Genomic DNA, 27500 nt, shown 5'->3' with positions numbered 1-27500 from the left:
GTGTGTGTGTGTGTGTGTGTGTGTGTGTGTGTCTGACCTGTTTACGGAGTAGTTCTTGGATCTGATGAACGCCTCTTTCAGTTTCTCCAGAAGCAGATCAGACTTGGTGGGCTGAGAACACACACTACCTACACACACACACACACACACACACACACACACACACACACACACACACAATTTGTATCAGTAATCGTTCCCCGTGCAGATGATGAACACCTAAAGCAGCACCATTGTCCTTTAGCGTTCTAGCCCCTGCTGTGTTTGGTCGGAGGAGCCAAACTTAAAGGGTTCTTTATGGTTTCACGTTCACCCAACGGAAGGGGGTTACGGACCCCTTACAACCTTGCGGACCCTCCTTTGCGTCCACCGCAAGGGCCAGACGTGCGCCTCCCAAAAATCGCAACCTTCCGTCAAGGCGACGCAGCAGCAAGGGCTGTGATTGGTCCGCTTACTAAAACCCAACGCAGAGCCATAAAGGTTCACGGCTGCATCGAAGTGTCTGCGTGGTCGCTGCGTTGCAGCAACGCTGGACCATAAAAAGGCCTTAAGAGTAGGGGAGGGGTACCACGGCAGCATCGATTCAGGAACCAGCAGTCCAAAGGTAAGCTCATCGGGGATGATCTACCAGCCTTCTGACAGAGCAGTCTCTCCCTTGATGTGTCGCTCAGGGTCTGAGTGTGTCTGTATTCTGTCCCGCATTGTCTGTGTGTCTGTATTATGTCCCTTAGGGTCTGTCTGTCTGTATCTTGTCCCTCAGGGTCTTTGCGTCTGTATTCTGTCCCACATTGTCTGTGTGTCTGTATTCCGTCCCTCAGTCTGTGTCTGTATTCTGTCCCTCATTGTCTGTGTGTCTGTATTCCGTCCCTCAGTGAGTGTCTTCTGTCTCTGTGTGTCTGTATCTTGGTTACCTTCCGGGGAGCCCGGGATGGAGGTGCCGGTCTTCAGGTCCTGTGGAGGAGCAGGGGGGTCTTCTGAGCTGGGGAAGGGACTGGCTCTGGGCTCCTGGTGGACCGGGTTCTGGTCCCAGAGGCCGTGGCACTGGAGGACCCAACGACATTGGGACAGGAGAGCCCAGAAAAACATCATTCACCACGGCTAATATTTAGAACAATAGTGAAAAAAGAAATAATATATACTAATTTTGAGCTGGGCGTTGGTTTCGGCTGCCAACAAAGTATCATTTTGCCGTTGGCTCGGCTGTTAATGACTTTGAAGATCAATTCAACGTTGGACTTAGCCTCACAGTCAGTAGTTCAGGAGGATGGAAACTGACATCAGACAGCAAGTGAGTCAAGTGTTCATTAAAAAAACACAACTATTTCACTTTTCAAATCTTGTTGAAAAGTACCAATGTAGCGGTACATTCCCGCCAAGAGGTCTGTTGTAGTACGGTGAACCTGACCCCCAGCAGTGCCTCTACCTTGAGGATGGACCTGTGGAAGAAGAGTGCCAGCAGCTGCAGGAGGTCATAGAGGACGTAGCCGTCCTTCTTCTCCACCCCCAGGATGTTGGGTGGGTGGAAGGGCTTGGAGCGGTCCAGCTCCATCTTCTGGTTGAACGGGAAGAACCCAAACTGGAAGAAGTACTTTATCACGATGGCAGCCTGGGGCACAGAGAGAAGGGACGAAGAGCGGACGAGGTTTGAATCAATGAATCATTCATTTAAAATATTTTAATGATAGGCTAAAGGAGATCAGAAAGGAAGCATTGAAGCACCTTCTTCTTTCCTAGCATTTAGATAATTAGAACATCTTATCATGGCTGCCACTTGGATACTCTTCGGGTAATTTCACTCGTTAAGGAACCATTCTAAGTTAAAAGGACTATTCGACAGCAGCCTTGTTTAGAACTGCACACAATCAGTGTTTTTCGGAGCACCTGCCACTGATTGGCAATGACACCTGTCACTCACGAGGCATTGAGCCACAGCCACGCCTCCTCCCATAGATACAAACGGTTAACGCCTTGCCTTCACTATTTTGAATAAAAACTCTTTACTTTATTAACCGAATGGGTCCTACATTGTATGTTCACACTCTGAAGTTGACCTCAGTTCAACGTACCTCAGTATAGATGATGGCCGTCATCCAGAACCGCTTGCTGGGCCGGGGGACAGACAGCATGGCCCAGAGGAAGACACACACAGGCAACGGCAGGGTGAGACAGCTCGCAGAAACCATGTGGTTCAGCACCATCACCAGGTAGCACACCATCTCTGACCTGAAGACAACACCTTTATAACGTTAATACCATCTCTGACCTGAAGACAACACCTTTATAACGTTAATACCATCTCTGACCTGGAGACAACACCTTTATAAAGTTAATACCATCTCTGACCTGAAGACAACACCTTTATAAAGTTAATACCATCTCTGACCTGAAGACAACACCTTTATAAAGTTAATACCATCTCTGACCTGAAGACAACACCTTTATAAAGTTAATACCATCTCTGACCTGAAGACAACACCTTTATAAAGTTAATACCATCTCTGACCTGAAGACAACACCTTTATAAAGTTAATACCATCTCTGACCTGAAGACAACACCTTTATAACGTTAATACCATCTCTGACCTGAAGACAACACCTTTATAAAGTTAATACCATTTCTGACCTGAAGACAACACCTTTATAACGTTAATACCATCTCTGACCTGAAGACAACACCTTTATAAAGTTAATACCATCTCTGACCTGAACACAACACCTTTATAAAGTTAATACCATCTCTGACCTGAAGACAACACCTTTATAACGTTAATACCATCTCTGACCTGAAGACAACACCTTTATAAAGTTAATACCATCTCTGACCTGAAGACAACACCTTTATAAAGTTAATACCATCTCTGACCTGAAGACAACACCTTTATAAAGTTAATGCCATCTCTGACCTGAAGACAACACCTTTATAAAGTTAATACCATCTCTGACCTGAAGACAACACCTTTATAAAGTTAATACCATCTCTGACCTGAAGACAACACGTTTATAACGTTAATACCATCTCTGACCTGAAGACAACACATTTATAACGTTAATACCATCTCTGACCTGAAGACAACACCTTTATAAAGTTAATACCATCTCTGACCTGAAGACAACACCTTTATAAAGTTAATACCATCTCTGACCTGAAGACAACACCTTTATAAAGTTAATACCATCTCTGACCTGAAGACAACACCTTTATAAAGTTAATACCATCTCTGACCTGAAGACAACACCTTTATAAAGTTAATACCATCTCTGATCTAAACACATCTCTAACGTTAAAGCCATCTCTGACCAGAAGACAATAACATCATAAAGTTAACGCCATCTCTGACCTACATTCCCTTTACTACCATCTCTGAATTTAAAATGTAGTTAAGAGCACATGTTATGTTACCTGGCAACCAGGATGTTGTAGAGGGCATAGCAGAGCTGCAACAGCTGCGGCTGGTTACCATAGAAACGATCCGATGCTCCCAGCTCCTCGTTGTAGAACATCCTGCAAGCCCATATAAGGGAGTCAGGGTCAGTTGAGGTCGGTTGCGTGTTCACGTGTGTGCGTGTTTCTTCGCGCGTGTGTGTGTGTACCTGTGCCTCAGCAGGTCATTGGCTGTCAGCTCCTGGGGGCGGGGTTGGGGTGGAGATGAGGTGGTGGGGTGTTCCTGGTTCCCTTGGGCGAGGGGGGGTCCCTGTGCCTGGAGCGCTGCCCGGCAGCCCGGCTTGTGCTGCCGGGACCGGAGGCCCAGGGCCTGGCTGTAGGTCGGGGGGAGGACGGGGGAGGCGGCGGGGGGAGAGGAGGGGGAGGGCTGGGTGCAGGTGTGGAGAGAGGGAGACTTCGGGGTCGAGATTGGGTGGGTTCCTAACGATGGGTGGCGGTCCAAATCCTCCGTGCTTCCCAGGGTCCTTTGGGGCAACAGAAAGAAGGTTCTGTTCACTGCACCGGTGGGTTCCTCCAGTGAAGGCGTTGCGTCACATGGTTCAGCTTCCTGAACACCAAACGAATAATAATATAAAAGAATGTAAAATGTAAGAGGGCTACTCACCTGCTTCCTTCCAGCGAGGAAGACGAGGACAAGGAGGGGATTCTGTCCATCCTGGAGAGTTTTGGACGGACACATCGGCTAGCTTTAGCCGCTGGCTGACAGGTTTGTGTTCCAACCGACGACGCCGGTTGGACCTCCGGTTCGAATGGGAGTTCTTCTTCTGCTTCTGTATCTGTATCTTCTCCGGAAACGGTCTCTGTTCCTGGTGTTTGCTGTGAACCAACCTTCAAACCCTCACTTTCCAAAGTCACATGCTGTGAAGCCGCCATCTCTGGTTTATTACGAGACGCATTCCTTGAATCTGTTTCCAATTCGACGTCTGCCAGTGTCCTGTTGTGTTCTGATGCCTGATTTCCTTTCTTTGGAGACACGTTTGTCATGAACACATCATCTGATTCCTGGGATGCGCAGTCTTGTCCCCGAGACGCATGGGAGACGAAGTCCCGTCCCTGAGACTCATGGAATACGTAGTCTTGACCCTCAGCCTGCAGACCAGACTCCCTAGATCTCCTTAACATCTGCTGCTGATAGAACACGTGGATGGTCTCCCTGGAAGGACGGGTTCCCTGAAAGACAGAAATGCCTGATGACCATCACTCCTCATCTAGAGCGTTAGTGACATCTAGAGAGTTAGTTACATCTAGAGAGCGGGTGACATCTACAGAGTTGGTTACATCTAGAGAGCTAGTTACATTTAGAGAGTTAGTTTCATCTAGAGAGTTAGTTACATCTAGAGAGCTAGTTACATCTAGAGAGGTAGTTACATTTAGAGAGTTAGTTACATCTAGAGAGCTGGTGACATCTATAGAGTTAGTTACATCTAGAGAGCTAGTTACATCTAGAGAGCTAGTTACATCTAGAGAGCTAGTTACATCTAGAGAGCTAGTTACATTTAGAGAGTTAGTTACATCTAGAGAGCTGGTGACATCTATAGAGTTAGTTACATCTAGAGAGCTAGTTACATTTAGAGAGTTAGTTACATCTAGAGAGCTGGTGACATCTATAGTGTTAGTTACATCTAGAGAGCTGGTGACATCTATAAAGTTAGTTACATCTAGAGAGCTAGTTACATTTAGAGAGTTGCGTGTGTGTGTGTGTGTGTGTGTGTGTGCGTGTGTGTGTGTGTACCTGGTTAGCCTGCTGGGTTAGCATACAGTGCTCTATGCGCAGCACGGTGGAGATGTTGAGGTGCTCCTGACAGAGAGTCCTCAGCCACGAGTTCAGAGAGTCCAGGACGGCAGACAGCAGAACCCACCAGAACCGCAGCAGGTTGGCCACACGACGCAGCACGTTGTCTACACACACACACACACACACGCACACACACACACACGCACACGCACACAATTATTATACATACATAAGGTAGGGAGAAAGTAGAGTCAGTGTTAGACAGAGAGAGCGAGAGTAGGGATACGCATTGTTCACACTGTACGCGTCCATCGACGGATCTCATTGACTTTGCATGGGGCGCTCTCGCAATGCATTGTGGGTCAATCCGTTCCGTCGGCTCCGTTGCCTGCGTCAAAAAGTTGAGAAATATTCTACTTTTCGGGCAGCAAGGGATCCGTCGGCCAATCAGATCGCCTTCCCCCATACGTCAGACACGCCCTCCGTCATCCGTCGACGGACAGGTACAGTGCGAAGGCGGCGTTAGAGAGGGAGAGAGAGAGGGTTGAGGGATGGAGAGAGTACCAGGAACTTCTTCCTCCTCTTCCTCATCCTCAGTGCGTCCATCTTGTCCGTCTGTGGACAGAGAGGCACATTTCACTTCCTCTACAAGTCTAAAGGTTCATCACAGGGAATCCATCCATTGATTATCATCAGCTAATGCTTTTTAAGTTATCAATAGCTCCCGCCCAATGGCTTCTCTCTGCTCTTACCTTCTGTGGGGGAGAGAGGGGGGGAGAGTGGGGGGGAGAGATGGAGGGCTTTCTTTCTTTTGTTGCGAGCTCTCAGTGCTGTCCTGGTGTCTGTTACCCAGGCGTGGTACACAAACTGAAAGCAACGTCAAGAAATGTAGAGTCACCATACAACATGTTCCATAAACATATCCTTCACCAGTCACCCAGGCATAATACACACTCTGCATCACTGAACCCTTAAACTGCATCACTTAACCCTTAACCTACATCACTTAACCCTAACCTGCATCACCTAACCCTCAGCCTGCATCACTTAACCCTTAACCTGCATCACTGAACCCTTAACCTGCATCACTGAACCCTTAACCTGCATCACTGAACCCTTAACCTACATCACTTAACCCTTAGCCTGCATCACTTAACCCTTAGCCTGCTTCACTTAACCCTTAACCTTCATCACTGAACCCTTAACCTGCATTACTGAACCCTTAACCTGCATCACTGAACCCTTAACCTGCATCACTGAACCCTTAGTCTGCTTCACTTAACCCTTAACCTTCATCACTGAACCCTTAACCTGCATCACTGAACCCTTAACCTGCATCACTGAACCCTTAACCTGCATCACTGAACCCTTAACCTGCATCACTGAACCCTTAGTCTGCTTCACTTAACCCTTAACCTGCATCACTGAACCCTTAAGCTGCATCACTGAACCCTTAGTCTGCTTCACTTAACCCTTAACCTTCATCACTGAACCCTTATCCTTCATCACTTAACCCTTAGCCTGCCTCACTGAACCCTTAACCTTCATTACCGAACCCTTAACCTACATCACTTAACCCTTAGCCTGCTTCACTGAACCCTTAACCTTCATCACTTAACCCTTAGCCTGCCTCACTGAACCCTTAACCTTCATCACTTAACCCTTAGCCTGCTTCACTGGACCCTTAACCTGCTTCACTGAACCCTTAGCCTGCATCACTGAACGCTTAGCCTGCCTCACTGAACCCTTAACCTTCATCACTTAACCCTTAAACTACATCACTGAACCCTTAACCTACATCCTTGAGATACTCAGACTCTACCTGGAAAGCCGACCTATCAGGAATGGGTTCCTCCGGTCGCTCCTCCTCCTCCTCGCTGTCCGTCTCAAACAGGTAGTAGTTCCCGCTGCGCACCACTAGGGGGAGACACAGGTCATTAGAGAATATAACCACTGGCTGAGTGTCTATGCTAGAACTCAAGGTCAGGGTGGATGACCTGACGGGTCATGTGACCTACTGGAGGCGTGGTCTACCCAGGGTCTCCACCACTCCTTCTGGTTCCTCCCCTTCCTGTCCGTTTGACCTACACACACAAATACATAAACACACACACAGACACACATGCACACACAAACACACAGACGCACACATGCACACACACACACACACACACACACACACACAGGTAGTCAGACAGAAAGACAGGTACTCAGACAGAGTTTGTCAGACAGACAGCTAGTCAGACAGACAGGTAGTCAGACAGACAGCTAGTCAGACAGACAGGTAGTTAGACAGCTTACCTTCTGTATTGCTGAGCAGTCGCTGTTTTCCTCGACGGAACTTCTGCTGTCGAGATTTAATTCTCTCCATCCTAAACAAACAAGTTAATGTACAAATATTTAAATTAAATGAGTATCTATATATATCTATAGATTTAAGGTATACACATCTACATCTATGTCTATATAGATGTAGATAAGATATGTATCTATATCTATTTCTATATGATAAGATATGTATCTTTATTGATATATGATACGCATCTATATAGATATATATCTATATAGATATACTGTAGATATAGATATATATATACAGTGGGGCAAAAAAGTATTTAGTCAGCCACCAATTGTGCAAGTTCTCCCACTTAAAAAGATGAGAGAGGCCTGTAATTTTCATCATAGGTATACCTCAGCTATGAGAGACAAAATGAAAAAAAAAAATCTAGAAAATCACATTGTCTGATTTTTAAAGAATTTATTTGCAAATTATGGTGGAAAATAAGTATTTGGTCAATAACAAAAGGTCATCTCAATACTTTCTTACATGCCCTTTGTTGGCAATGACAGAGGTCAAACGTTTTCTGTAAGTCTTTACAACGTTTTCACACACTGCTGCTGGTATTTAGGCCCATTCCTCCATGCAGATCTCCTCTAGAGCAGTGATGTTTTTGGGCCTTCGCTGGGCAACACGGACTTTCAACTCCCTCCAAAGATTTTCTATGGGGTTGAGATCTGGAGACTGGCTAGGCCACTCCAGGACCTTGAAATGCTTCTTACGAAGCCACTCCTTCGTTGCCCGGGCGGTGTGTTCGAGGTCATTGTCATGCTGAAAGACCCAGCCAAGTTTCATCTTCAGTGCCCTTGCTGATGGAAGGAGGTTTTCACTCAAAATCTCACGATACATGGCCCCATTCATTCTTTCCGTCACACGTATTAGACGTCCTGGTCCCTTGGCAGAAAAACAGCCCCAAAGCATGATGTTTCCACCCCCATGCTTCACTGTAGGTATGGTGTTCTTTGGATGCAACTCAGCATTCTTTCTCCTCCAAACACGATGAGTTGAGTTTTTACCAAAAAGTTCTATTTTGGTTTCATCTGACCATATGACATTCTCCCAATCCTGTTCTGGATCATCCAAATGCTCTCTAGCAAACTTCAAACGGGCCCAGACATGCACTGGCTTTAGCAGGGGGACACGTCTGGCACTGCAGGATTTGAGTCCCTGGCGGCGTAGTGTGTTAGTGATGGTAGCCTTTGTTACTTTGGTCCCAGCTCTCTGGAGGTCATTCACTAGGTCCCCCCGTGTGGTTCTGGGATTTTTGTTCACCGTTCTTGTGATCATTTTGACCCCACAGGGTGAGATCTTGCCTGGAGCCCCAGATCGAGGGAGATTATCAGTGGTCTTTTATGTATTCCATTTCCTAATAATTGCTCCCACAGTTGATTTCTTCACACCAAGCTGCTTACCTATTGCAGATTTAGACTTCTCAGCCTGGTGCAGGTCTACAATTGTGTATCTGGTGTCCTTTGACAGCTCTTTGGTCTTGGCCATAGTGGAGTTTGGAGTGTGACTGTTTGAGGTTGTGGACAGGTGTCTTTTATACTGATAAGGAGTTCAAACAGGTGCCATTAATACAGGTAAACAGCCTCTTAAAGAAGAAGAAGTTATAGGTCTGTGACAGCCAGAAATCTTGCTGGTTTGTAGGTGACCAAATACTTATTTTCCACCATAATTTGCAAATAAATTCTCAAAAAATCAGACAATGTGATTTTCTGGATTTTTTTTTTCATTTTGTCTCTCATAGCTGAGGTTTACCTATGATGAAAATTACAGGCCTCTCTCGTCTTTTTAAGTGGGAGAACTTGCACAATTGCTGGCTGACTAAATACTTTTTTGCCCCACTGTATATCACTGAAGTGTAATTGTGTGTGTCAATGTGCACGTGTGTGTGAATGTGTGACCGTGTGTGTGTGTGTGTGACCGTGTGTGTGTGTGTGTATGTATATGTGTGTGTGTGTGTGTGTGTGTGTTTGTGTGTGAGTGTGTGTGTATGTGAGTGTGAGCGTGTGTGTGTGTGTGTGTGTGTGTGTCTGACCATGTGTGTGTGTGTGTTTGTGTCTGACCGTGTGTGTGTGTGTGTGTCTGACCATGTGTGTGTGTGTGTTTGTGTCTGACCATGTGTGTGTGTGTGTGTGTCTGACCGTGTGTGTGTGTGTGTGTGTGTGTGTGTGTGTGTGTGTGTGTGTGTGTGTGTGTGTGTTTGTGTGTGCTACTGACTGTCTCTTCAGGAGGTCCATGGATCCTTTCTCCAACTCCAGACGCTCTCTGACCGCCTTCACTGTGGCCGCTTCAATGAGCTCCGCCCCCCTGAAACACACACACACACACACACACACACACACACACACACACACACACACACAATTATTAAACATACACATAAAGAGACACAGAAAGTACTAGTATTATTAGTAGTATAAGCATTAGTTAGTGTAAGTATTATTAGTAGTAGTTTGTAGTAGCATTAGTTGTGGTACTAGTATGAGTAGTTTTATTAGTTTTTTAAGTAGTAGTTAGTATAAGTATTAGTAGTAGCAGTACTAATTTGTCCCTGGAGGTCAGTAGCTGGGTATTGCGCAGGCCCAGTACTACGTGGAGGAAGTACTGTATGAGTCGTCCTAGTATCAGTGTTAGTAGTACTAATGTGTAACTGGAGGACAGGAGCTGAGTATTGCGCAGGTCCAGTACTACGTGGAGGAAGTACTAGTATCAGTAGTACTGTGTACCTGGAGGCCAGTAGCTGGGTATTGCGCAGGTCCAGTACGACGTGGAGGAAGTACTGGCTGGTGAAGACCCGACGCTGCAGCAACAGGCAGCAGAAGCAGATGCTGTCCCAGATGATGCCGGCCTCGTCGCTAGGCAACTCGCACTGTTTACTACTCTGCTGCTCCGCTGCAAGACACCGGTCAAATGTTACCATGACGATAACTACCACAACTAATACCCCGTCGCCCTGACAATAACAACCACATCACACACCAGGCCGTCATCTAAACTGTTGAAGATGGAACATTGTTACACCTTATTAATTAAACAGTAAAAACATTTTTTACTGCACTGTTAAAGAGTCCTTTAATAAAGGATATTGGGCAAAAGTAGACAGACAGACAAATGGGCACTGGGAAGACAGACAGACAGACAGACAGGTGGATGACTTACGTTTGGTGTATCCCTTGATGGTGCACGCCAGGCTAAAGAGTTGTATCAGCCAGCAGTGGTTCAACACAAGAGACTTGATGTATCCACACGCTAGAATCTACACACACACACACGCACGTGCACACGTACACGCACACACACGGGTACACACACGCACACACATACAAAGAAATGCAAACACACACAGACACACAGAAATACAAACACACAAAGAAAAACACACACAGATTATACACACATTAGGGTCGATATATAAACACACACGCCAGCACCTAGTGTGCGTGTCAGTGTGTCTGTGTGTGTGTGTGTGTGTGTTTGTGTGTGTATGTGTGTGTGCGTGTGTTTACCGACAGGATGTTCTTCATTGTAATAACAAAGATGTTGTAGCCAATCAGACAATCCCAGTAAACCAGGATGATTCTGATTGGCTTCAACAGCAAGTCTCCGCCCACCAACAGGAAGTAGAAGCAGGCGACCAGGTAGCCCATGCAGAAGATACTGATCCTGCCAAATAGTGAACATATTAACACATACAGATCCTGCCAAATAGTGAACAAATTAACACGTATTGATCCTACCAAATAGTGAACACATTAAAAAATACTGATACTGCCAAATAGTGAACAAACTAACATACACTGACTTAAAAAAATGACTTAAAAAAATGACTTCAAAATGTATTTAACAATTAATTTGTGAGCAAATGAACCAGAGGGTGACGAGAGAAGATGAGTGAACTCAATGGACTAACCTGGTGGTCCCAGTGATGAAGATGATGGTGAGAACAAACCAAAACAAATAGCTGAACATGATAACCTTCATCATGTCTAAATAGGACCTATTGAAATGAAAACACCACACACACACACACGAATATATAAACAAATAACATATTTAATATATACCTAAACAATATAAATTTAGGGGTGGGTTTATATCTACAGGATATAAAATTAGGGGTGGGATTATACCTGCAGAATATGAAGTTGGGGGCGGGTTTATACCTGCAGAATATAAAGTTTGGGGCGTGGCTAAATCTGAGGAGACTGATTGGATCAGAGGCCTGCTGGTCCTGCTCCCTGTTGTCTCCTGCCAGGACCTGATAGGTCGTCTGCACCTCCTCCTCAAACACCAGCAGCTGAATACTGGCCCCGAGAAGCAGCAGGAAGTCATCTGCAGCAGACAGGAAGTACCAAAGTTAGGTGTACAAATACCCAGAATTACGAGGACTAAAACAAACATTTATAGACTGATGAAAATACAGAGGATAATATAGAGAATAATAATATAAATATAGGGAATACAGGAACTATAAATAACAGTTATAGACTGATGAAAATACAGAGGATAATATAGAGAATAATAATATTAATATAGGGAATACAGGAACTATAAATAACAGTTATAGACTGATAAAAATACAGAGGATACAGGAACTATAAATAACAGTCATGGACTGACGACAAATACACACCAGAAATACTAGGACTATAGCAGTAGTATGAATGTGAAGAAGAGGGTGTTTACAGAGGATGAAGAGGGGGTCCGGGGGTGTCAGGTAGTCAGGCAGGTAGAGCCACTTGACCACGTTGGAGTCCATGTCCGAGGATCTCCAGGGGTACTCTGCACAAAAGACCCCGTCATCAGGTTGCCCTGTGTACGCATGCATGGGTCTGCAGGTAGGTAGGGTGGATGAATGGATGAATGTAGCGAGGTAGGTAGATATGAGGGAATGAACGTATGAATGAATGTAAGTAGGTAGGTATGTAGGTGGGTACTTATGTGTACATGAATGAATGTAGGGAGGTAGGTACGTATGTATGCATTTATGACTGAATGAATGAATGAATGAAGGTAGGTAGAGGTAAGGGAATGAATGTATGAATGAATGTAAGTAGGTAGGTATGTAGGTGGGTACTTATGTATACATGAATGAATGTAGGGAGGTAGGTTCATATGTATGTATGCATGTATGTATGAATGAATGAATGAATGTAGGTAGGTTGGTATGTATGACTAAAGGAATGCTTGTATGATTGTATGCAGGTAGGTCGTTATGATTGAATGAATGTGTGCAGGTAGGAATGAATAAATGAATGAATGAATGTATGGATGAGTGCATGCACATGCAAGCGTACGACTGGATATGTGTGTGAACGTTTGTGTGTGTGTGCGTGTGCGAGCGTGCATGGTGCGAGCGTGCATGTGTGTGTGTGTGTGTGTGTGTGTGTGTGTGTGTGTGTCTGTGCGAGCGTGCATGTGTGTGTGTACCTTTGCATGCTGCAGGGGGAAACCCGATGCACAGCAGGTACTGGAAGCACAGCAACCCTGACACGTAGTAGCAATACTTTCTCCAAATAAGGGCAATCTGCTTCCTGCTGCGTCTTGATAGGATGGTGATGAGGCCGAGGGCGTGGCCAACTGCAAACAGGTCCATGCGCTGACCAATCACGTTCACGGCTAGCAGGAAACAGGTCTGAGTGTGGAAGATATTACAAATATATTCATACCTAATATTCAAAAAGTTATTTAATAATGCCATATATTTTAAGAAATGTTTACCAAATATGTAAAAAGTTATTTATGCCTTATATTTAGAAATGCATTGATTCGTAACATTTAGAAATGTGTTTATGAATAACATAAAAAGGTTTATAATACATAATGTATTTTTCTTTTTATACATAACATTAAAACGTATATTTAGATATTTATTTTTTATATTAAAAAAGAGAGTCATACATAATGCTTAAATTGTGTGTTTACCTCAAGGCCAAACTTGTAGAAGAAATAATTGGCAAAGTATTTCATACAGTTCAGTAAGCCATCGTCAAGGTGTTGCCGTGTGATGTCATGAAACAGGGTCCGGGTGGGATGGGGGGGCACGTTGCTACGGAGACGGTATAACTCCTGATGTCTGTAGATGGTGACCTCAAAGGCTAGCAGCGCCAACATCACCATGTTGTACTGCGGATACAGGATAGCATTATGCTAACATCACCATGTTGTACTGCGGATACAGGATAGCATTATGCTAACATCACCATGTCGTACCATGGATACAGGATAGCATTATGCTAACATCACCATGTTGTTCTGTGGACAGTATTATGCAGTGTTTGTGTGTGTGTGTGTGTGTGTGTGTGTGTATGTGTGTGTGTGTGTGTGTGTGTGTGTGTGTGTGTGTGTGTGTATGTGTGTGTGTGTGTGTGTGTGTGTGTGTGTGTGTGTGTGTGTGTTTACCCTAAGATAGTCCAGTAGTTTTCCGTCTGTCTTGCGTAGCCCCACCCACTGGGCGGGGTCAACAGGAGCAGCATAAAGCAGAGATGATGACAGGTCTGCTGTCACGTTTGATGACTATAGACAGACAGAGAGACAGACAGTTATGATGCGAATACAGTTAAGGTTGGAGACAGGTGAGGGGGAGGGGGGAGACAGGTGAGTGGGGAGATAGGTGAGGGGGAGACAGGTGAGTGGGAGACAGGTGAGGGTGGAGACAGGTAAGGGTGAGGGGGGAGACAGGTGAGGGGGGAGACAGGTGAGTGGGAGACAGGTGAGGGTGGAGACAGGTAAGGGTGAGGGGGGAGACAGGTGAGGGGGGAGACAGGTGAGGGGGAGACAGGTGGGGGGAGACAGGTGAGGGGGGAGACAGGTGAGGGTGAGACAGGTTGGGGGAGGCAGGTGAAGGGGGAGAAAGTGAGAGGGGGGAGACAGGTGAGGGGGAGACAGGTGAGGGGGAGACAGGTGAGGGGGGAGACAGGTGAGGGGGGAGACAGGTGAGGGTGAGGATACCCGTGGGGTTATCTGTTTTGCTGAAGCCTCACCACCGTGCAGTTGGATGAGTAGGCGCAGGGCTGTATGGCGTTGAGCTGGTAGAGCATCTTGCTGACGGCGATGACGCAGGTCCACACAGTACACACGCTGGAGGCCAGGGGGCGCCAGACCCTACAGGGCAAGGCCACCGCCCAGCTCACCACGAACACCAGGTTGAACAGACACACCTACAGGGGCCAGCAGGAGACAGGCCAAGATGTACCTCTACCACGACATAAGGAGCTACACCACCACAACACTTCAGACTAGAAGAAGTCTTACCCCTACATGACATGGAAACTAGAAGTACTACCACTACTTAACATGTAAACTAGAGGAAGTACTACCACCAGATAACATTATAACAGGTAAACTAGTAGCCCTACCCCTACATAACATGTAAGCTAGAAGAAGTACTACCACTAGATAACATGTAAACTAGAAGAGGAGAAGTACTACCACTACATAACATGTAAACTAGGAGAAGAGAAGTACCCCTACATAACATGTAAACTAGGAGCTCTACACTTCATACCATCTAAACTAGTAGCTCTCCACTACACAACATTTTAACTCGAACCTCTAACCCTACATAATATGTAACTAGGAGCTCTATCAACACACAACATTTAAACTAGGAGGTCTATCAATACACAACATTTAAACTAGGAGGTCTATCACTACACAACATGTAACCAGAAGAACAAAAGTCCTACCACTAGTCCTATCTTAGGTTAGGGTTAGGAGCCCTACCAGCACGCCCACAGCCCAGCGGTCTGTACCTCTTTAACTGAGACCCAGAGGATGTAGGCAGACACGATCTTGATGATGTGCAGTTCCAGGAGCCACCACAGGAGGTGCTGCATCTTCTGGAGGGAGAGCAGCAGGCGCAGGAACAGCTCCGTCAGACGCTCCACCACCAGACGCCAGTGAGACCGGAACCCTGGGATGTAAGGTTAGAATAGGGTAAGGGGATTAGGGTCGGTTTTAGGGTTACGGTTGACGTAAGGGATAAGGTCAGGATTGGGTTAGGGGGTTAGGGGGTTAGGGGATAGGGGGTTAGGGTTAGACTTAGCGACTAGGTTAACAGTCAAATTGTTTATGTTCAGAAGAGCAAACTTAATTTGCCTGAAGAAGACCCAATATGGTCGAAACATTGCTGTTAATTTTTTATTAATAAATTAATATGGGACCTTAAGCAGCGAACATCAGTCCTCATGAGTACCTGTGATCTGGTCGGACGGGGTTTCCCTTCCCCACACGCAGGGGTATTCCCTCTTATCTTCCTCTTCCTCCAGCCAGGTATCTCCATCCCTCCACTGCTCGTCCTGCCACTTCCTGTCGTCCTCCTGCCACTTCCTGTCGTCCTCCTGCCACTTCCTGTCATCGTCCGGCCACTTCCTGTCATCCTCCAAGGAGAAAGGGAGCGATGGAACGATGGCCAAGTCCTCAAGGCTCCCGTCCGAGTGAACGAGCCTGAAGAGACAAGGGGACGATAAGGAGACGATAAGGAGACGGTAAGGAGACGATAAGGAGACGATAAGGAGACGATAAGGAGACGATAAGGAGACGATAGACTCAGAGACAGACAGAGAGATAGAGTGACAGGCTCACATACACAGACTCACACACAGAAAGACGGTCAGACAGACTCCCTCACACACACAGACACACACACACACGCACAGACAGACGGTCAGACAGAGCTCCCATATTAATATTCAAAATATTCAATGTTAATATTCAACAGCAACGCTTCGACCCTAATGGGTCTTCTTCAGGCTAATGTAATTTGTGAGAGGGAGACAGGTACCTTGTGATGGTGCTGTTGTGTGTGTTCACCACAGTCTTGAGGTCTGTCAGTTGGAGGAACGGCTGGTGGAAGTAATGGAGGTGAAGAACACACACCTACACACACAGAAACAAACATGTCTGGTTTAAACCTGCACGTGTGTGTGTGTGTGTGTGTGTGTGTGTCTGTGTTTGTGTGTGTGTGTGTGTGTGTCTGTGTGTGAATGGTGTGTGTGTGTGTGTGTTTCACCAGCAGGAAGGCAGTAGGGATGAAGATCCTGGTGAATAGGACCGGAACAGAAAACTTTTCTAAGCCGATGTCTTCTAACCTGCAGAGAGAGACACACACACACACACACACACACACACACACACACACACACACACACACACAGGTGTTACAGGTGTACTAGTATTACTGGTTGGTTGAGCCACAGGGGTGATAGTGTGTATTGCAGGTGTATGGTATTGTTTAATACAGGTGTGTATTACATGTGTCTACCACTGATGTGTATTACAGTGGTTCAGTATTGTGTATTACAGGTGTTTATAACAGGTGTGTACCACAGATGTGTAGCAGTGTTTATTACAGGTGTGTAGCAGTGTGTATTACAGGTGTGTAGTCGGGTGTACATGCTGCAGTGTGTATTACAGGTGGGTAGCAGTGTGTATTACAGGTGTGTAGTAGTGTGTACATGCAGCAGTGTGTATTACAGGTGTGTAGCAGTGTGTATTACAGGTGTGTAGCAGTGTGTATTACAGGTGTGTAGTAGTGTGCACATGCTGCAGTGTGTATTACAGGTGGGTAGCAGTGTGTATTACAGGTGTGTAATAGTGTGTACATGCTGCAGTGTGTATTACAGGTGTGTAGCAGTGTGTATTACAGGTGTGTAGCAGTGTGTATTACAGGTGTGTAATAGTGTGTACATGCTGCAGTGTGTATTACAGGTGTGTGGCAGTGTATATTACAGGTGTGTAGTAGTGTGCACATGCTGCAGTGTGTATTACAGGTGTGTAGCAGTGTGTATTACTGGTGTGTAGCAGTGTGTATTTCAGGTGTTTAGTCGGGTGTACATGCTGCAGTGTATGTTACAGGTGTGTAGTAGTGTGCACATGCTGCAGTGTGTATTACAGGTGTGTAGCAGTGTGTATTACTGGTGTGTAGCAGTGTGTATTACAGGTGTTTAGTCGGCTGTACATGCTGCAGTGTATATTACAGGTGTGTAGCAGTGTGTATTACTGGTGTGTAGCAGTGTGTATTACAGGTGTTTAGTCGGCTGTACATGCTGCAGTGTATATTACAGGTGTGTAGCAGTGTGTATTACTGGTGTGTAGCAGTGTGTATTACAGGTGTGTAGTCGGGTGTACATGCTGCTGTGTGTGTTCCAGGTGTGGCGCTAGCCCTACCGCAGGGTGGAGAGCCCGGTGTAGTAGGTCCAGGTGGTGACGGAGCTGGGGAACTGGAAGGTGTAGATGAGGATCAGGACCAGCATGGAGTAGCCGACCACGGCCACCCAGAACCAGCGGAGCCACGCCCGCCAGCACTCGTAGTTCAGCTGTGACACACAGAGGGGGCAGTGGGCCAGCACTACCAAGCACGGCCACCAGGGGCGGAGGTGCTGGGGGAGCTGTTGTATCACTAGAGTTTTTCCGATACCAGTATCGGAAGTTCCTCCGGTACTGCCTAAAATGCAGTGTCGGGTATCAGCGAAGTAGATTGGCCGATCCGATACCATCACGTGACATCACAAACAAGCGGGTGTTATGCTGCGTTCGTCTACGGTCGGAGGTGGAAAGTCGGAATGGGGAAACGCGTCATCTCCGACTTACGTACGTTCGGACTGCCAAGTCGGAAAAACACGGATGCTCACGCTTAACTACAAGAATACATATGTCTTATTGTAATCATAGATTATGAATGTAAATCATCTAGTTCTGTCGACCCTAAGTGAACCGACTATGCATTGCTGTCACCGTAAGAGAAACCTTCAATAAGAACAAGGGCTATTCGTAGTTACAATGCTAGATGCTCTATCGTATGTACTCGGTATCGGCCGATGCTCAAGCTCAGGTATCGGAATCGGTATTGGGAAGGAAAAATGGCATGGGCACATCTCTAGTTATTACCTGGTAAAGAGCCACACAGCAGAGGAACAGCACCATGTAGATCACTTTGTAGACCACGATGGTCCCCTCGAAGCTCACGAAGAAGAACATGGTGCCGCAGACGTAGATCCAGTATTTAACGAACATCCGGGAAACCACGGCGACCAGCGACTCCATCTGCCCGGCTCCCTGGGCTCTGTTCAGGAACAAGATGTCCGCCTGGTTGGTGCCGCATTCCCTCTCACCCTCGTGAGCCCTGCTGGCCTCATCTGCGGAGGGAATGCACTGGTTACACTGGGAGCTGCCAAGTAACATACCACAGCCTGCCACTGGTTCTATAAATAACCAGTTATAAAACAGACAGCAACTGGCAGCAAGCCAGTACAACCACAGTCTTCTACTGGTCAAAGTGGGAGCTGCCCAGTCCAAACACAGTCAGCTACTGGTTATAGTAGGAGCTTCCCAGTACAACTACAGTCTCCTTCTGGTTCTACAAGGTATAGCACAGTACAAACACTATCTTGTACTGGTTATACTGTGAGCGGCCCAGAACAACCCCAGTCTTCTACTGGTTATACTTTGAGCGGCCCAGTACAACCCCAGTCTTCTACTGGTTATACTTTGAGCGGCCCAGTACAACCCCAGTCTTATACTCGTTAAACTGTAAGCGGCCCAGTACAACCCCAGTCTTATACTGGTGATACTGGGAGCTGGCCAGAACAAACAGTGTTTTACCTGTGGTGCGTATGCTGACATCAGCTAGCTGTGCTTCTTTCTGTGCGTTAGCCTTCTCTGTTAGCGCCTGACGCAGGAGCAACCAAAAGGTCAACAGGCAGATTATCTGGAAGGAGAAAAAATGTCTTAATCCAACATAATCCTTCACCTGAACAAACCTCACAGACAATACAATGTAATCACAGCTCTCCTTTAAGCTAAGCACTATGTCTACACAGGTCTGGTAGCGGTCATTGGGTTTGATGCTAACTTTACAAAGGGCTAGTCATGGTCTTTTGATGCTAACCTTTGATGCTAGCTTGCACAGGGCTTGAAATAATATTTTGATGCTAAACTTTGATTCTAGCTCTTCACAGGGCTTGTAATGGTGTTTTGATGCTAACCTTTGATGCTAAGCTTTGATGCTAGCTCTACAGAGGGTTTGTAATGGTGTTTTGATGCTAACCTTTGATGCTAGCTCCACACAGGGCTAGTAGTGGTCTTTTGATGATAACCTTGGATGCTAACTCTACACAGGGCTAGTTATGGTATTTTGCTGCTAACCTTTGGTGCTAGGTCCGCACAGGGCTAGTAATGGTCTTTTGATGCTAAACTTTGAGGCTAGCCCCACACATGCCTAGTAGTGGTCTTTTGATGCTAACCTTTGAAGCTAGCTCAACACAGGGCTGCTAATGGTTTTTTGATGCTAACCTTTGAAGCTAGCTCCACACAGGGCTAGTAATGGTCTTTTGATGCTAACCTTTGATGCTAGCTCCACACAGGGCTAGTAAGGGGTATTTTGATGCTAACCTTTGATGCTAGCTCTACACAGGGCACGTCCTTCTTGAGGAAGAGGCCGGGCACGGCGTCGACGGCCGCGAAGCAGGAAATGTACTGCAGGATCAGCAGCAGGTTGCCGTAGGCGACGAGCCACGCCGACGACATCATGGTGTAGCGCCGCCGCTCTCGTAGCATCCAGAGAGCGCAGGACCACAGCAGCAGGACACAGGTGAACCAAGACACATAGGTGATGGACCACGCCTACAACACACAGACAGGTAGTTATAGACCACGCCTACAACACACAGACGGGTGGGTTATAGACCACGCCTAGAACAGACAGACAGGTAGGTTATAATAGACCACACCCACAACACAGACGGGTGAGTTATAGACCACGACAGGAACAGACAGACAGGTGGGTTATAGACCACGCCCACAACACACAGACAGGTGGGTTATAGACCACGCCTACAACGCACAGACAGGTGGGTTATAGACCACGCCAGGAACAGACAGACAGGTGGGTTATCGACCATGCCCCCAACACATAGACAGGTAGGTTATAGACCACGCCCCCAACACACAGACAGGTAGGTTACAGAAAGTGTGTTTGTGTGTGTGTGTGTGTGTGTGTGTGTGTGTGTGTGTGTGTGTGTGTGTGTGTGTGTGTGTGAGTGAGTGAGTGCGTGTGGTCACCATCATAGCGATCAGGGCGCAGATGTAACTCTGTTTCAACAGGAAGTTGAACGCTGTCGATGCCGGGCTGACTTCCTGTTCAAGCTCCCATCCAATCACGTCATCCTCTTGGATACACGTGTCTGAAAACAACACACACGCACCACACACACCGACCAACACACACGCAGCACACACAACACAACGACCAACACACATGCACAACACACACCAGCCAAACACACACACATTAGGGTTAGCCCCCTACTGTAGTGATGAGGTAGTCTGGCTATTGCCAGACCAATCGTAGATTGAGCTTGGTCTGGGGAAGCTGCCGTCAGTTTTCTTCAGCACAAGAGGCGTGATCAACGGGCCTAGTTTAACTGACTCTGTAAGTGTTTGGCTGCTTGCCGTCGCTTCCCTGTCGTCGTTGTGTTAAACCACCCAATAGCGCGCCAGGGGAAAAAGCCAGCTTGGTGATTGGCTCCCGCAAAAACGTATCGGAAGCAGAAAGAAATGTATTGCTCTTCTCCAGACCCTTCTGCGGGGCGGACTCAAATCGCTGGCAGAATGGGCGGGGCTACCCAGGCTAGTGATGAGGGGTATCTCTTTAGCCGTAGCGTTTAGCATACTTATCTGGACAGTAACCGACCTGATTGGCTGAGGGAGTAGTGGGGGGAGTTGAAGAGGTCCAACTCCAGATCAGCATTCTGGAGAGGAAAGGTTGACACAAAGGCAGGTAGATGGTCAGCCAACAAGGAGGTCCCACCTTGATCTACAGCTGGAGGAGGAGGAGGTGTTGCCTTGTTCCTATATAGTTAGAGAAGGAGGTGCTTGCTATAGGAGGAGGTGCTATCTGTAGCAGTGGTTGTTAGTAGGGTGGAATGTGCTAGCTATGGGAGGGAGGGATACCTGTAGGAGGAGGTGCTAGTGGAGTAGGTCGTGCTATCTGTAGCAGGAGCTTGCTATAGGAGGAGGTGCTATCTGTAGCAGGAGGGGCTATATGAGGAGGTGCTAAGGGAGGAGGAGGTGCTATATGAGGAGGTGCTATCTGTAGCCGGAGGTGCTATATTAGGAGGTGCTATCTGTAGCCGGAGGTGCTATATAAGGAGGTGCTAAGGGAGGAGGAGGTGCTATATGAGGAGGTGCTATCTGTAGCCGAAGGTGCTATATTAGGAGGTGCTGGTGAAGGAGGAGGTGCTCATTGAGGAGGAGGTGCTATAGGAGGAGGTACTGGTGCAGGAGGAGGTGCTATGGGTAGCAAGAGGGGCTGGTGAAGGAGGAGGTGCTATCTGTAGCCGGAGGTGCTATATGAGGAGGTGCTAAGGGAGGAGGAGGTGCTATATGAGGAGGTGTGCCGGAGGTGCTATATTAGGAGGTGCTGGTGAAGGAGGAGGTGCTCATTGAGGAGGAGGTGCTATGGGTAGCAAGAGGGGCTGGTGAAGGAGGAGGTGCTATCTGTAGCAGGAGGTGCTATCGGAGGAGGTGCTATCTGTAGCAGGAGGTTCTATGGGAGGAGGTGCTATCGGGGGAGGTGCTATCTGTAGCAGGAGGTGCTATGGGGGGAGGTGCTCTCTGTAGCAGGAGGTGCTATGGGAGGAGGTGCTCTCTGTAGCAGGAGGTTCTTACGTAGTGAGCGCTCCTCCACATCTCCCTCCTCCTCTCAGCGGGGAGGTGGGCGGCGGGGTGCGTGGGGTCACTGGGTTCACGGTCCACGTTGTCATCGGCCCTGATTGGCGGAGTGGAGTCCTTACTCTCTTCTGCGTCCCCATTGGTCACCTGCGCACAAATGGGGCGGGATAGACTAGTAGAGAGACACAGCCTCATGAAGATAGAGGTTCTGAGATAGGGAGGTCCTGAGATAGGGAGGTCCTGAGATAGAGAGGTCCTGAGATAGAGAGGTCCTGAGATAGAGAGGTCCTGAGATAGAGAGGTCCTGAGATAGGGAGGTCCTGAGATAGGGAGGTCCTGAGATAGGGAGGTCCAGAGATAGAGAGGTCCAGAGATAGAGAGGTCTTGAGATAGAGAGGTCCTGAGATAGGGAGGTCCTGAGATAGAGAGGTCCTGAGATAGGGAGGTTCTGAGATAGGGAGGTCCAGAGATAGAGAGGTCCAGAGATAGAGAGGTCCTGAGATAGAGAGGTCCAGAGATAGGGAGGTCCTGAGATAGAGAGGTCCTGAGATAGAGAGGTCCTGAGATAGGGAGGTCCTGAGATAGGGAGGTCCTGATAGAGAGGTCCTGACATAGAGAGGTCCTGAGACAGAGAGGTCCAGAGATAGAGAGGTCCTGAGACAGAGAGGTCCTGAGACAGAGAGGTCCTGAGATAGAGAGGTCCTGAGACAGAGAGGTCCTGAGATAGAGAGGTCTTGAGATAGAGAGGTCCAGAGATAGAGAGGTCCTGAGATAGAGAGGTCCTGAGATAGGGAGGTCCTGAGAGAGATTTCTTTAGAGGCATAGAGAGGTACAGAGCTCCTTATCTAGATGGAAGAGTGTGTGTGTGTGTGTGTGTGTGTGTGTGTGTGTGTGTGTGTGTGTGTGTGTCTGTCTGTCTGTACCTTCACTCTGCAGACGGTAGCTATAGTGTAGGAGAGAGAGAGAGAGAGAGAGAGAGAGAGAGCGAGAGAGAGAGCCTTCACTCTGCAGACGCTGGCTACAGTGTATTAGTGTGTAGGTGTTTGTTTGTGTGTGTGTGTGTGTGTGTGTGTGTGTGTGTGTGTGTGTGTGTGTGTGTGTGTGTGTGTGTGTGTGCGTGTGTGCGTGCGTGTGCGTGCGTGTACCTTGACTCTGCAGATGCTGGCCACAGTGTAGTACAGCAGCAGCAGTAGCAGGGGGTTGGTGTAGTGATACCAGCTGAGAGCACCGTTCACCCTCAGCCACCAGGGGGCGGCGCAGTCCACCGACACCAGGGACACCATGCCAAACACACTGCAGAGAATACAACATGTTATAGATCAGAACATTTAACACACTAATATAACATGTTATAGATCAGAACATTTAACACACTGCAGAGAATACAACATGTTATAGATCAGAGCATTTAACACACTGCAGAGAATACAACATGTTATAGATCAGAACATTTAACACACTAATATAACATGTTATAGATCAGAACATTTAACACACTGCAGAGAATACAACATGTTATAGATCAGAACATTTAACACACTAATACAACATGTTATAGATCAGAACATTTAACACACTGTAGAGAATACAACATGCTATAGATCAGAACATTTAACACACTAATATAACATGTTATAGATCAGAACATCTAACACACTGTAGAGAATACAACATGTTATAGATCATAACATTTAACACACTGCAGAGAATACAACATGTTATAGATCAGAACATTTAACACACTAATATAACATGTTATAGATCAGAGCATTTAACACACTGCAGAGAATACAACATGTTATAGATCATAACATTTAACACATGTTAGTATGGAGCAAGTGATATTAAATATAAAATGATCCACACACTGTGGAGTATGTGAGAATGAGTGTGTGTGCGTTTATGAGCGTGGATGTGTGTGCACGTGGGAGCGTGCATGTGCGTGCCAGGAGTCCGCACTGTCCCCAGTACTCACTGAATGTCGATCGTCCAATCGCATTGCAAAACGCGGCCATTTGATTGATCAACTTTTGTCCCGCCCCTTCATCACGCCCCCCTGCCTGCATGCAAGCCTTCCCAGAATCCTTTGCTCCACGCGAACACTCGTCCAGTCGAGTGCGATACAAAGGGAACGCGTTTGGTGGGGCCGGGCCGCGAGAGTGTGTGTGTGCGTGCACGTGTGTGTGTGTGCTTGTGCGTGCACGTGTGTGTGTGTGTGTGTGTGCGTGCGTGCATGTGAGTGTGTATGTGCGCGCGTGTACCTGGCGTAGGTGTCCTCGGGGGGCACGGCCTCCTGCACCGACTGCAGCTGGTAGCAGTAGATGAGCAGCAGGTGGCCGGCGGAGAACACGGAGGAGCAGACGCACACGCAGCTGAAGAGCAGCGGGGGCAGACCCCCCAGGACGGACCACACCGTGCACAGGGTCTGGAAACACAGCAGGTACAGCCCCGACGAGAGCGAGGGCAGCATGATGCCTGCACACACACACACACACACACGTTATAGATACACACACACACACGTATTAAGATACACACACGCACGTTATAGATACACACACACACATTAAGATACACACATGCACGTTATAGATACACACACACACACACATTAAGGTACACACACGCACGTTATAGATACACGCACACACACGTTATAGATACACACACTAACACACGTTATAGATACACACACACGTTATAGATACACACACGTTATAGATACACACACTAACACACGTTATAGATACACACACACGTTATAGATACACACAAACACACGTTTTAGATACACACACACACACACACACATTATAGATACACACACAACCACACACACAAACACACACACACACACAGATACACCCACGTACGTTATAGATACACACACACACATTCAAGATACACACACACACGTTAAAGATACACACACACACATACACACGTTATAAATATAGACACACATACACTCGTTATAGATACAAACACACAGAGCAAGACAGATTGGGTATTAGATGATAATTCATTGGGTTGATAGGATACAGTCACTGTGGTTGCTAGGATACGGTCATTATAGTGGCTAAGGTGCCGTTAGTACGGTTGCTAGGATACAGTCAAGATGGATGCTTGGATCCCGTTTGTAGAGTTGCTAGGATACCGTCAGAACAGTTGTTAGGATACCGTTGCTATGGTTGCCAGGATACCGTCTGCACAGTGGCTAGGATGCCGTCAGTACGGTTGCTAGGATACCGTGAGAACAGTTGCTAGGATACCTGTGAGCCCCAGGAGGGTGGTGACCAGAATCTGCCCTCCGGTGTCCACGAAGTGACCAATCAGGTGTCTCCCTTTAGACAGCAGCCAGGACAGCTGCTCCCCCAGCCGGTCCAGCCTGCCTCTCTGCTCCCCCGCCTCCTCCTCCTCCATCACCCCGTCCTCCTGCGCCCGCACTTCCTCCCCCGCCTCCTCCTCCTCCATCACTCCATCCTCTGGCAGCAGCACCTCCTCGCTCCTCTCCTCCCCCCTCCCCGCTCCCTGAAGGCAGGTCTGGAACACACGGGGGACCGGGGTGAGTGTGGACCAGGTCAGCGGTCAGAGGTAGCTAAGTCTGGGATGATCCACAGCCAGGTCGCAACCCGGGCTAGGACCCTTCAAGGTAGACCGGGGATCGTGTAGCCGATGTTGTTGTTTAGAGGTAGTTATGTCTGGCATGATAGGCATAACTACCCCCCCCCCCCCACCTGAAGTGCAGTATGAGAATCATACGGAAACGTGACCGCAGAACTCCGTAAACATAAAACCAAATTGAATAACTATCGCTCATATCTCTACAGAAATACTTGGGTAGCTGTATCGTGAATGTGTGTAAATTAAGATATTCACAGGAAACATGATAACACATTGATCAACTACGCCAGGAGATTCCCCCGGCATCTGTATGTGTTGAACATGCATGTAAGTGTCAGTGGATCAGCGGATGGGAGGGTTAGTGTGAGGGTTAGTGTGAGGGGTGGCTGTCCTGCTGACTTTTAGCATGCCAGAAGTTTTTGTCACCAAACGCTGAAGAGCTGATGTGAATTGAGGAAATGCAGCGCATCAGTTCAGAGAGGCGATGAGATGATCTGAATGTAATGCTCTCCCCTCACCACTAGAGCGCTGCCTGGCCGAGGTATTATCTATAATATCACAGCTTTATGGCCTGCTTTACTTATCTCCTAGGATTGTGTTGAGATAGAGCGGGTCGTTGTTACGTGTTGAATATGCTAAGAGGTTCTTATTGGATTGGTCGCTGACTGATAAGTGTGTCAAGACACTTTAATCAATACTAATATCAGTGTTCTCATTGGGCGGAGCTGAGCGACAGTCATTGGGTTAGAGCTAATAGATAGCTTATTGTGTTACACATAAGGAAGTTAGAGAGACTACGTAATGAAGTTACCCGTCAAATGAATCTGGGGAGACACAGAGAGGGAGATAGAAAGAGAGAGGGAGGGTGGTAGGGAGATAGAGAGAGAGAGAGGGAGGGAGATAGAGAGAGAGAGGGAGAGGGAGAGAGAGATGGAGAGAGGGAGAGACAGATACAGAGGGAGAGAGTGACGGAGAGAGAGACAGAGAAGAAGAGGCAGATAGAGAGAGAGAGCGAAAGAGAGAGGGAGGGAGGGAGGCAGAGAGAGAGAGAGAGGGAGGGAGGGAGGGAGGGAGAGAGAGAGAGAGAGTGAGGGAGAGACAGAGAGGCAGAGGGAGAGAGGGAAAGAGGGTGGGAGGGAGGCAGAGAGAGAGAGAGAGAGAGGGAGGGAGGGAGGGAGAGAGAGAGGGACAGGGAGAGAGAGAGAGGCAGAGGGAGATAGGGAGAGAGAAGGAGACAGACAGAGAGAAAAAGAGAAACAGACAGAGAGAGAGAGACAGAGAGGTCAAGAGAGATTTATAGAGATGAAGAAAAAGTCGTATAAAAGCCTAAATAAGTATTTGCTGAATATTTTGCTTCATTAAATAGTTTGTGTTTGTGAGTGCTTGCTTGTGTGTGCTACTTGCATCTGTGTGTGTCTATGCGTGTGTGTGTGTGTGTATGTGTGTGTGTGTGTGTGTGTACCTCGGTGTGTGTGTCTATGTGTGTGTGTGTGTCTATGTGTGTGTGTGTGTGTGTGTGTGTGTGTGTGTACCTCGGTGTGTGTGTGTGTGTGTGTGTGTGTGTGTCTATGTGTGTGTGTGTGTGTGTGTGTGTCTATGTGTGTGTGTGTGTGTGTGTGTCTATGTGTGTGTGTGTGTGTGTGTGTGTGTGTCTGTGTGTGTGTGTGTGTGTGTGTGTGTGT

General features: G+C 47.3%; 2 protein-coding genes across 2 annotated transcripts in view; both read right to left on the bottom strand.

Moving 5' to 3' along the window:
- Positions 1–25600, bottom strand: part of LOC307089101 (piezo-type mechanosensitive ion channel component 2-like) — a 35969-nt gene extending 10369 nt beyond the window's left edge. The window contains exons 1-38 of the mRNA XM_079755218.1: positions 25467–25600; positions 24456–24669; positions 23340–23487; positions 22192–22341; positions 21215–21272; positions 20584–20705; positions 19915–20145; positions 19126–19231; positions 18412–18659; positions 17692–17840; positions 16535–16613; positions 16307–16401; positions 15719–15969; positions 15276–15436; positions 14505–14681; positions 13924–14037; positions 13447–13647; positions 12952–13156; positions 12208–12303; positions 11685–11853; positions 11432–11518; positions 11028–11184; positions 10681–10777; positions 10248–10413; positions 9739–9828; positions 7479–7549; positions 7196–7261; positions 7000–7094; positions 5930–6044; positions 5742–5792; positions 5175–5341; positions 4047–4612; positions 3592–3906; positions 3401–3502; positions 2067–2223; positions 1424–1606; positions 912–1041; positions 38–128 (exon numbers count right to left, since the gene is read on the bottom strand). Of these exons, the coding sequence (XP_079611344.1) occupies positions 38–128; positions 912–1041; positions 1424–1606; positions 2067–2223; positions 3401–3502; positions 3592–3906; positions 4047–4612; positions 5175–5341; positions 5742–5792; positions 5930–6044; positions 7000–7094; positions 7196–7261; positions 7479–7549; positions 9739–9828; positions 10248–10413; positions 10681–10777; positions 11028–11184; positions 11432–11518; positions 11685–11853; positions 12208–12303; positions 12952–13156; positions 13447–13647; positions 13924–14037; positions 14505–14681; positions 15276–15436; positions 15719–15969; positions 16307–16401; positions 16535–16613; positions 17692–17840; positions 18412–18659; positions 19126–19231; positions 19915–20145; positions 20584–20705; positions 21215–21272; positions 22192–22341; positions 23340–23487; positions 24456–24664 (5675 nt within the window). The 5' untranslated portion in view covers positions 24665–24669; positions 25467–25600. The remainder of the gene's footprint in view (positions 1–37; positions 129–911; positions 1042–1423; positions 1607–2066; positions 2224–3400; positions 3503–3591; positions 3907–4046; positions 4613–5174; positions 5342–5741; positions 5793–5929; positions 6045–6999; positions 7095–7195; positions 7262–7478; positions 7550–9738; positions 9829–10247; positions 10414–10680; positions 10778–11027; positions 11185–11431; positions 11519–11684; positions 11854–12207; positions 12304–12951; positions 13157–13446; positions 13648–13923; positions 14038–14504; positions 14682–15275; positions 15437–15718; positions 15970–16306; positions 16402–16534; positions 16614–17691; positions 17841–18411; positions 18660–19125; positions 19232–19914; positions 20146–20583; positions 20706–21214; positions 21273–22191; positions 22342–23339; positions 23488–24455; positions 24670–25466) is intronic.
- Positions 25423–27500, bottom strand: part of LOC307088699 (piezo-type mechanosensitive ion channel component 2-like) — a gene marked incomplete at its 3' end in the record, with an annotated part of 8089 nt that continues 6011 nt past the window's right edge. The window contains exons 6-7 of the mRNA XM_079754651.1: positions 25621–25737; positions 25423–25434 (exon numbers count right to left, since the gene is read on the bottom strand). Coding sequence (XP_079610777.1) covers positions 25423–25434; positions 25621–25737 — 129 coding nt within the window. The remainder of the gene's footprint in view (positions 25435–25620; positions 25738–27500) is intronic.

This window comes from Pollachius pollachius, assembly GCF_949987615.1.
Source record: "Pollachius pollachius genome assembly, chromosome: 17".
NCBI classification, from domain to species: Eukaryota; Metazoa; Chordata; class Actinopteri; order Gadiformes; family Gadidae; genus Pollachius; species Pollachius pollachius.
The sequence above is the reverse complement of the archived record's forward strand: the minus strand, read 5'-3'. Positions and strand labels throughout refer to the sequence as shown.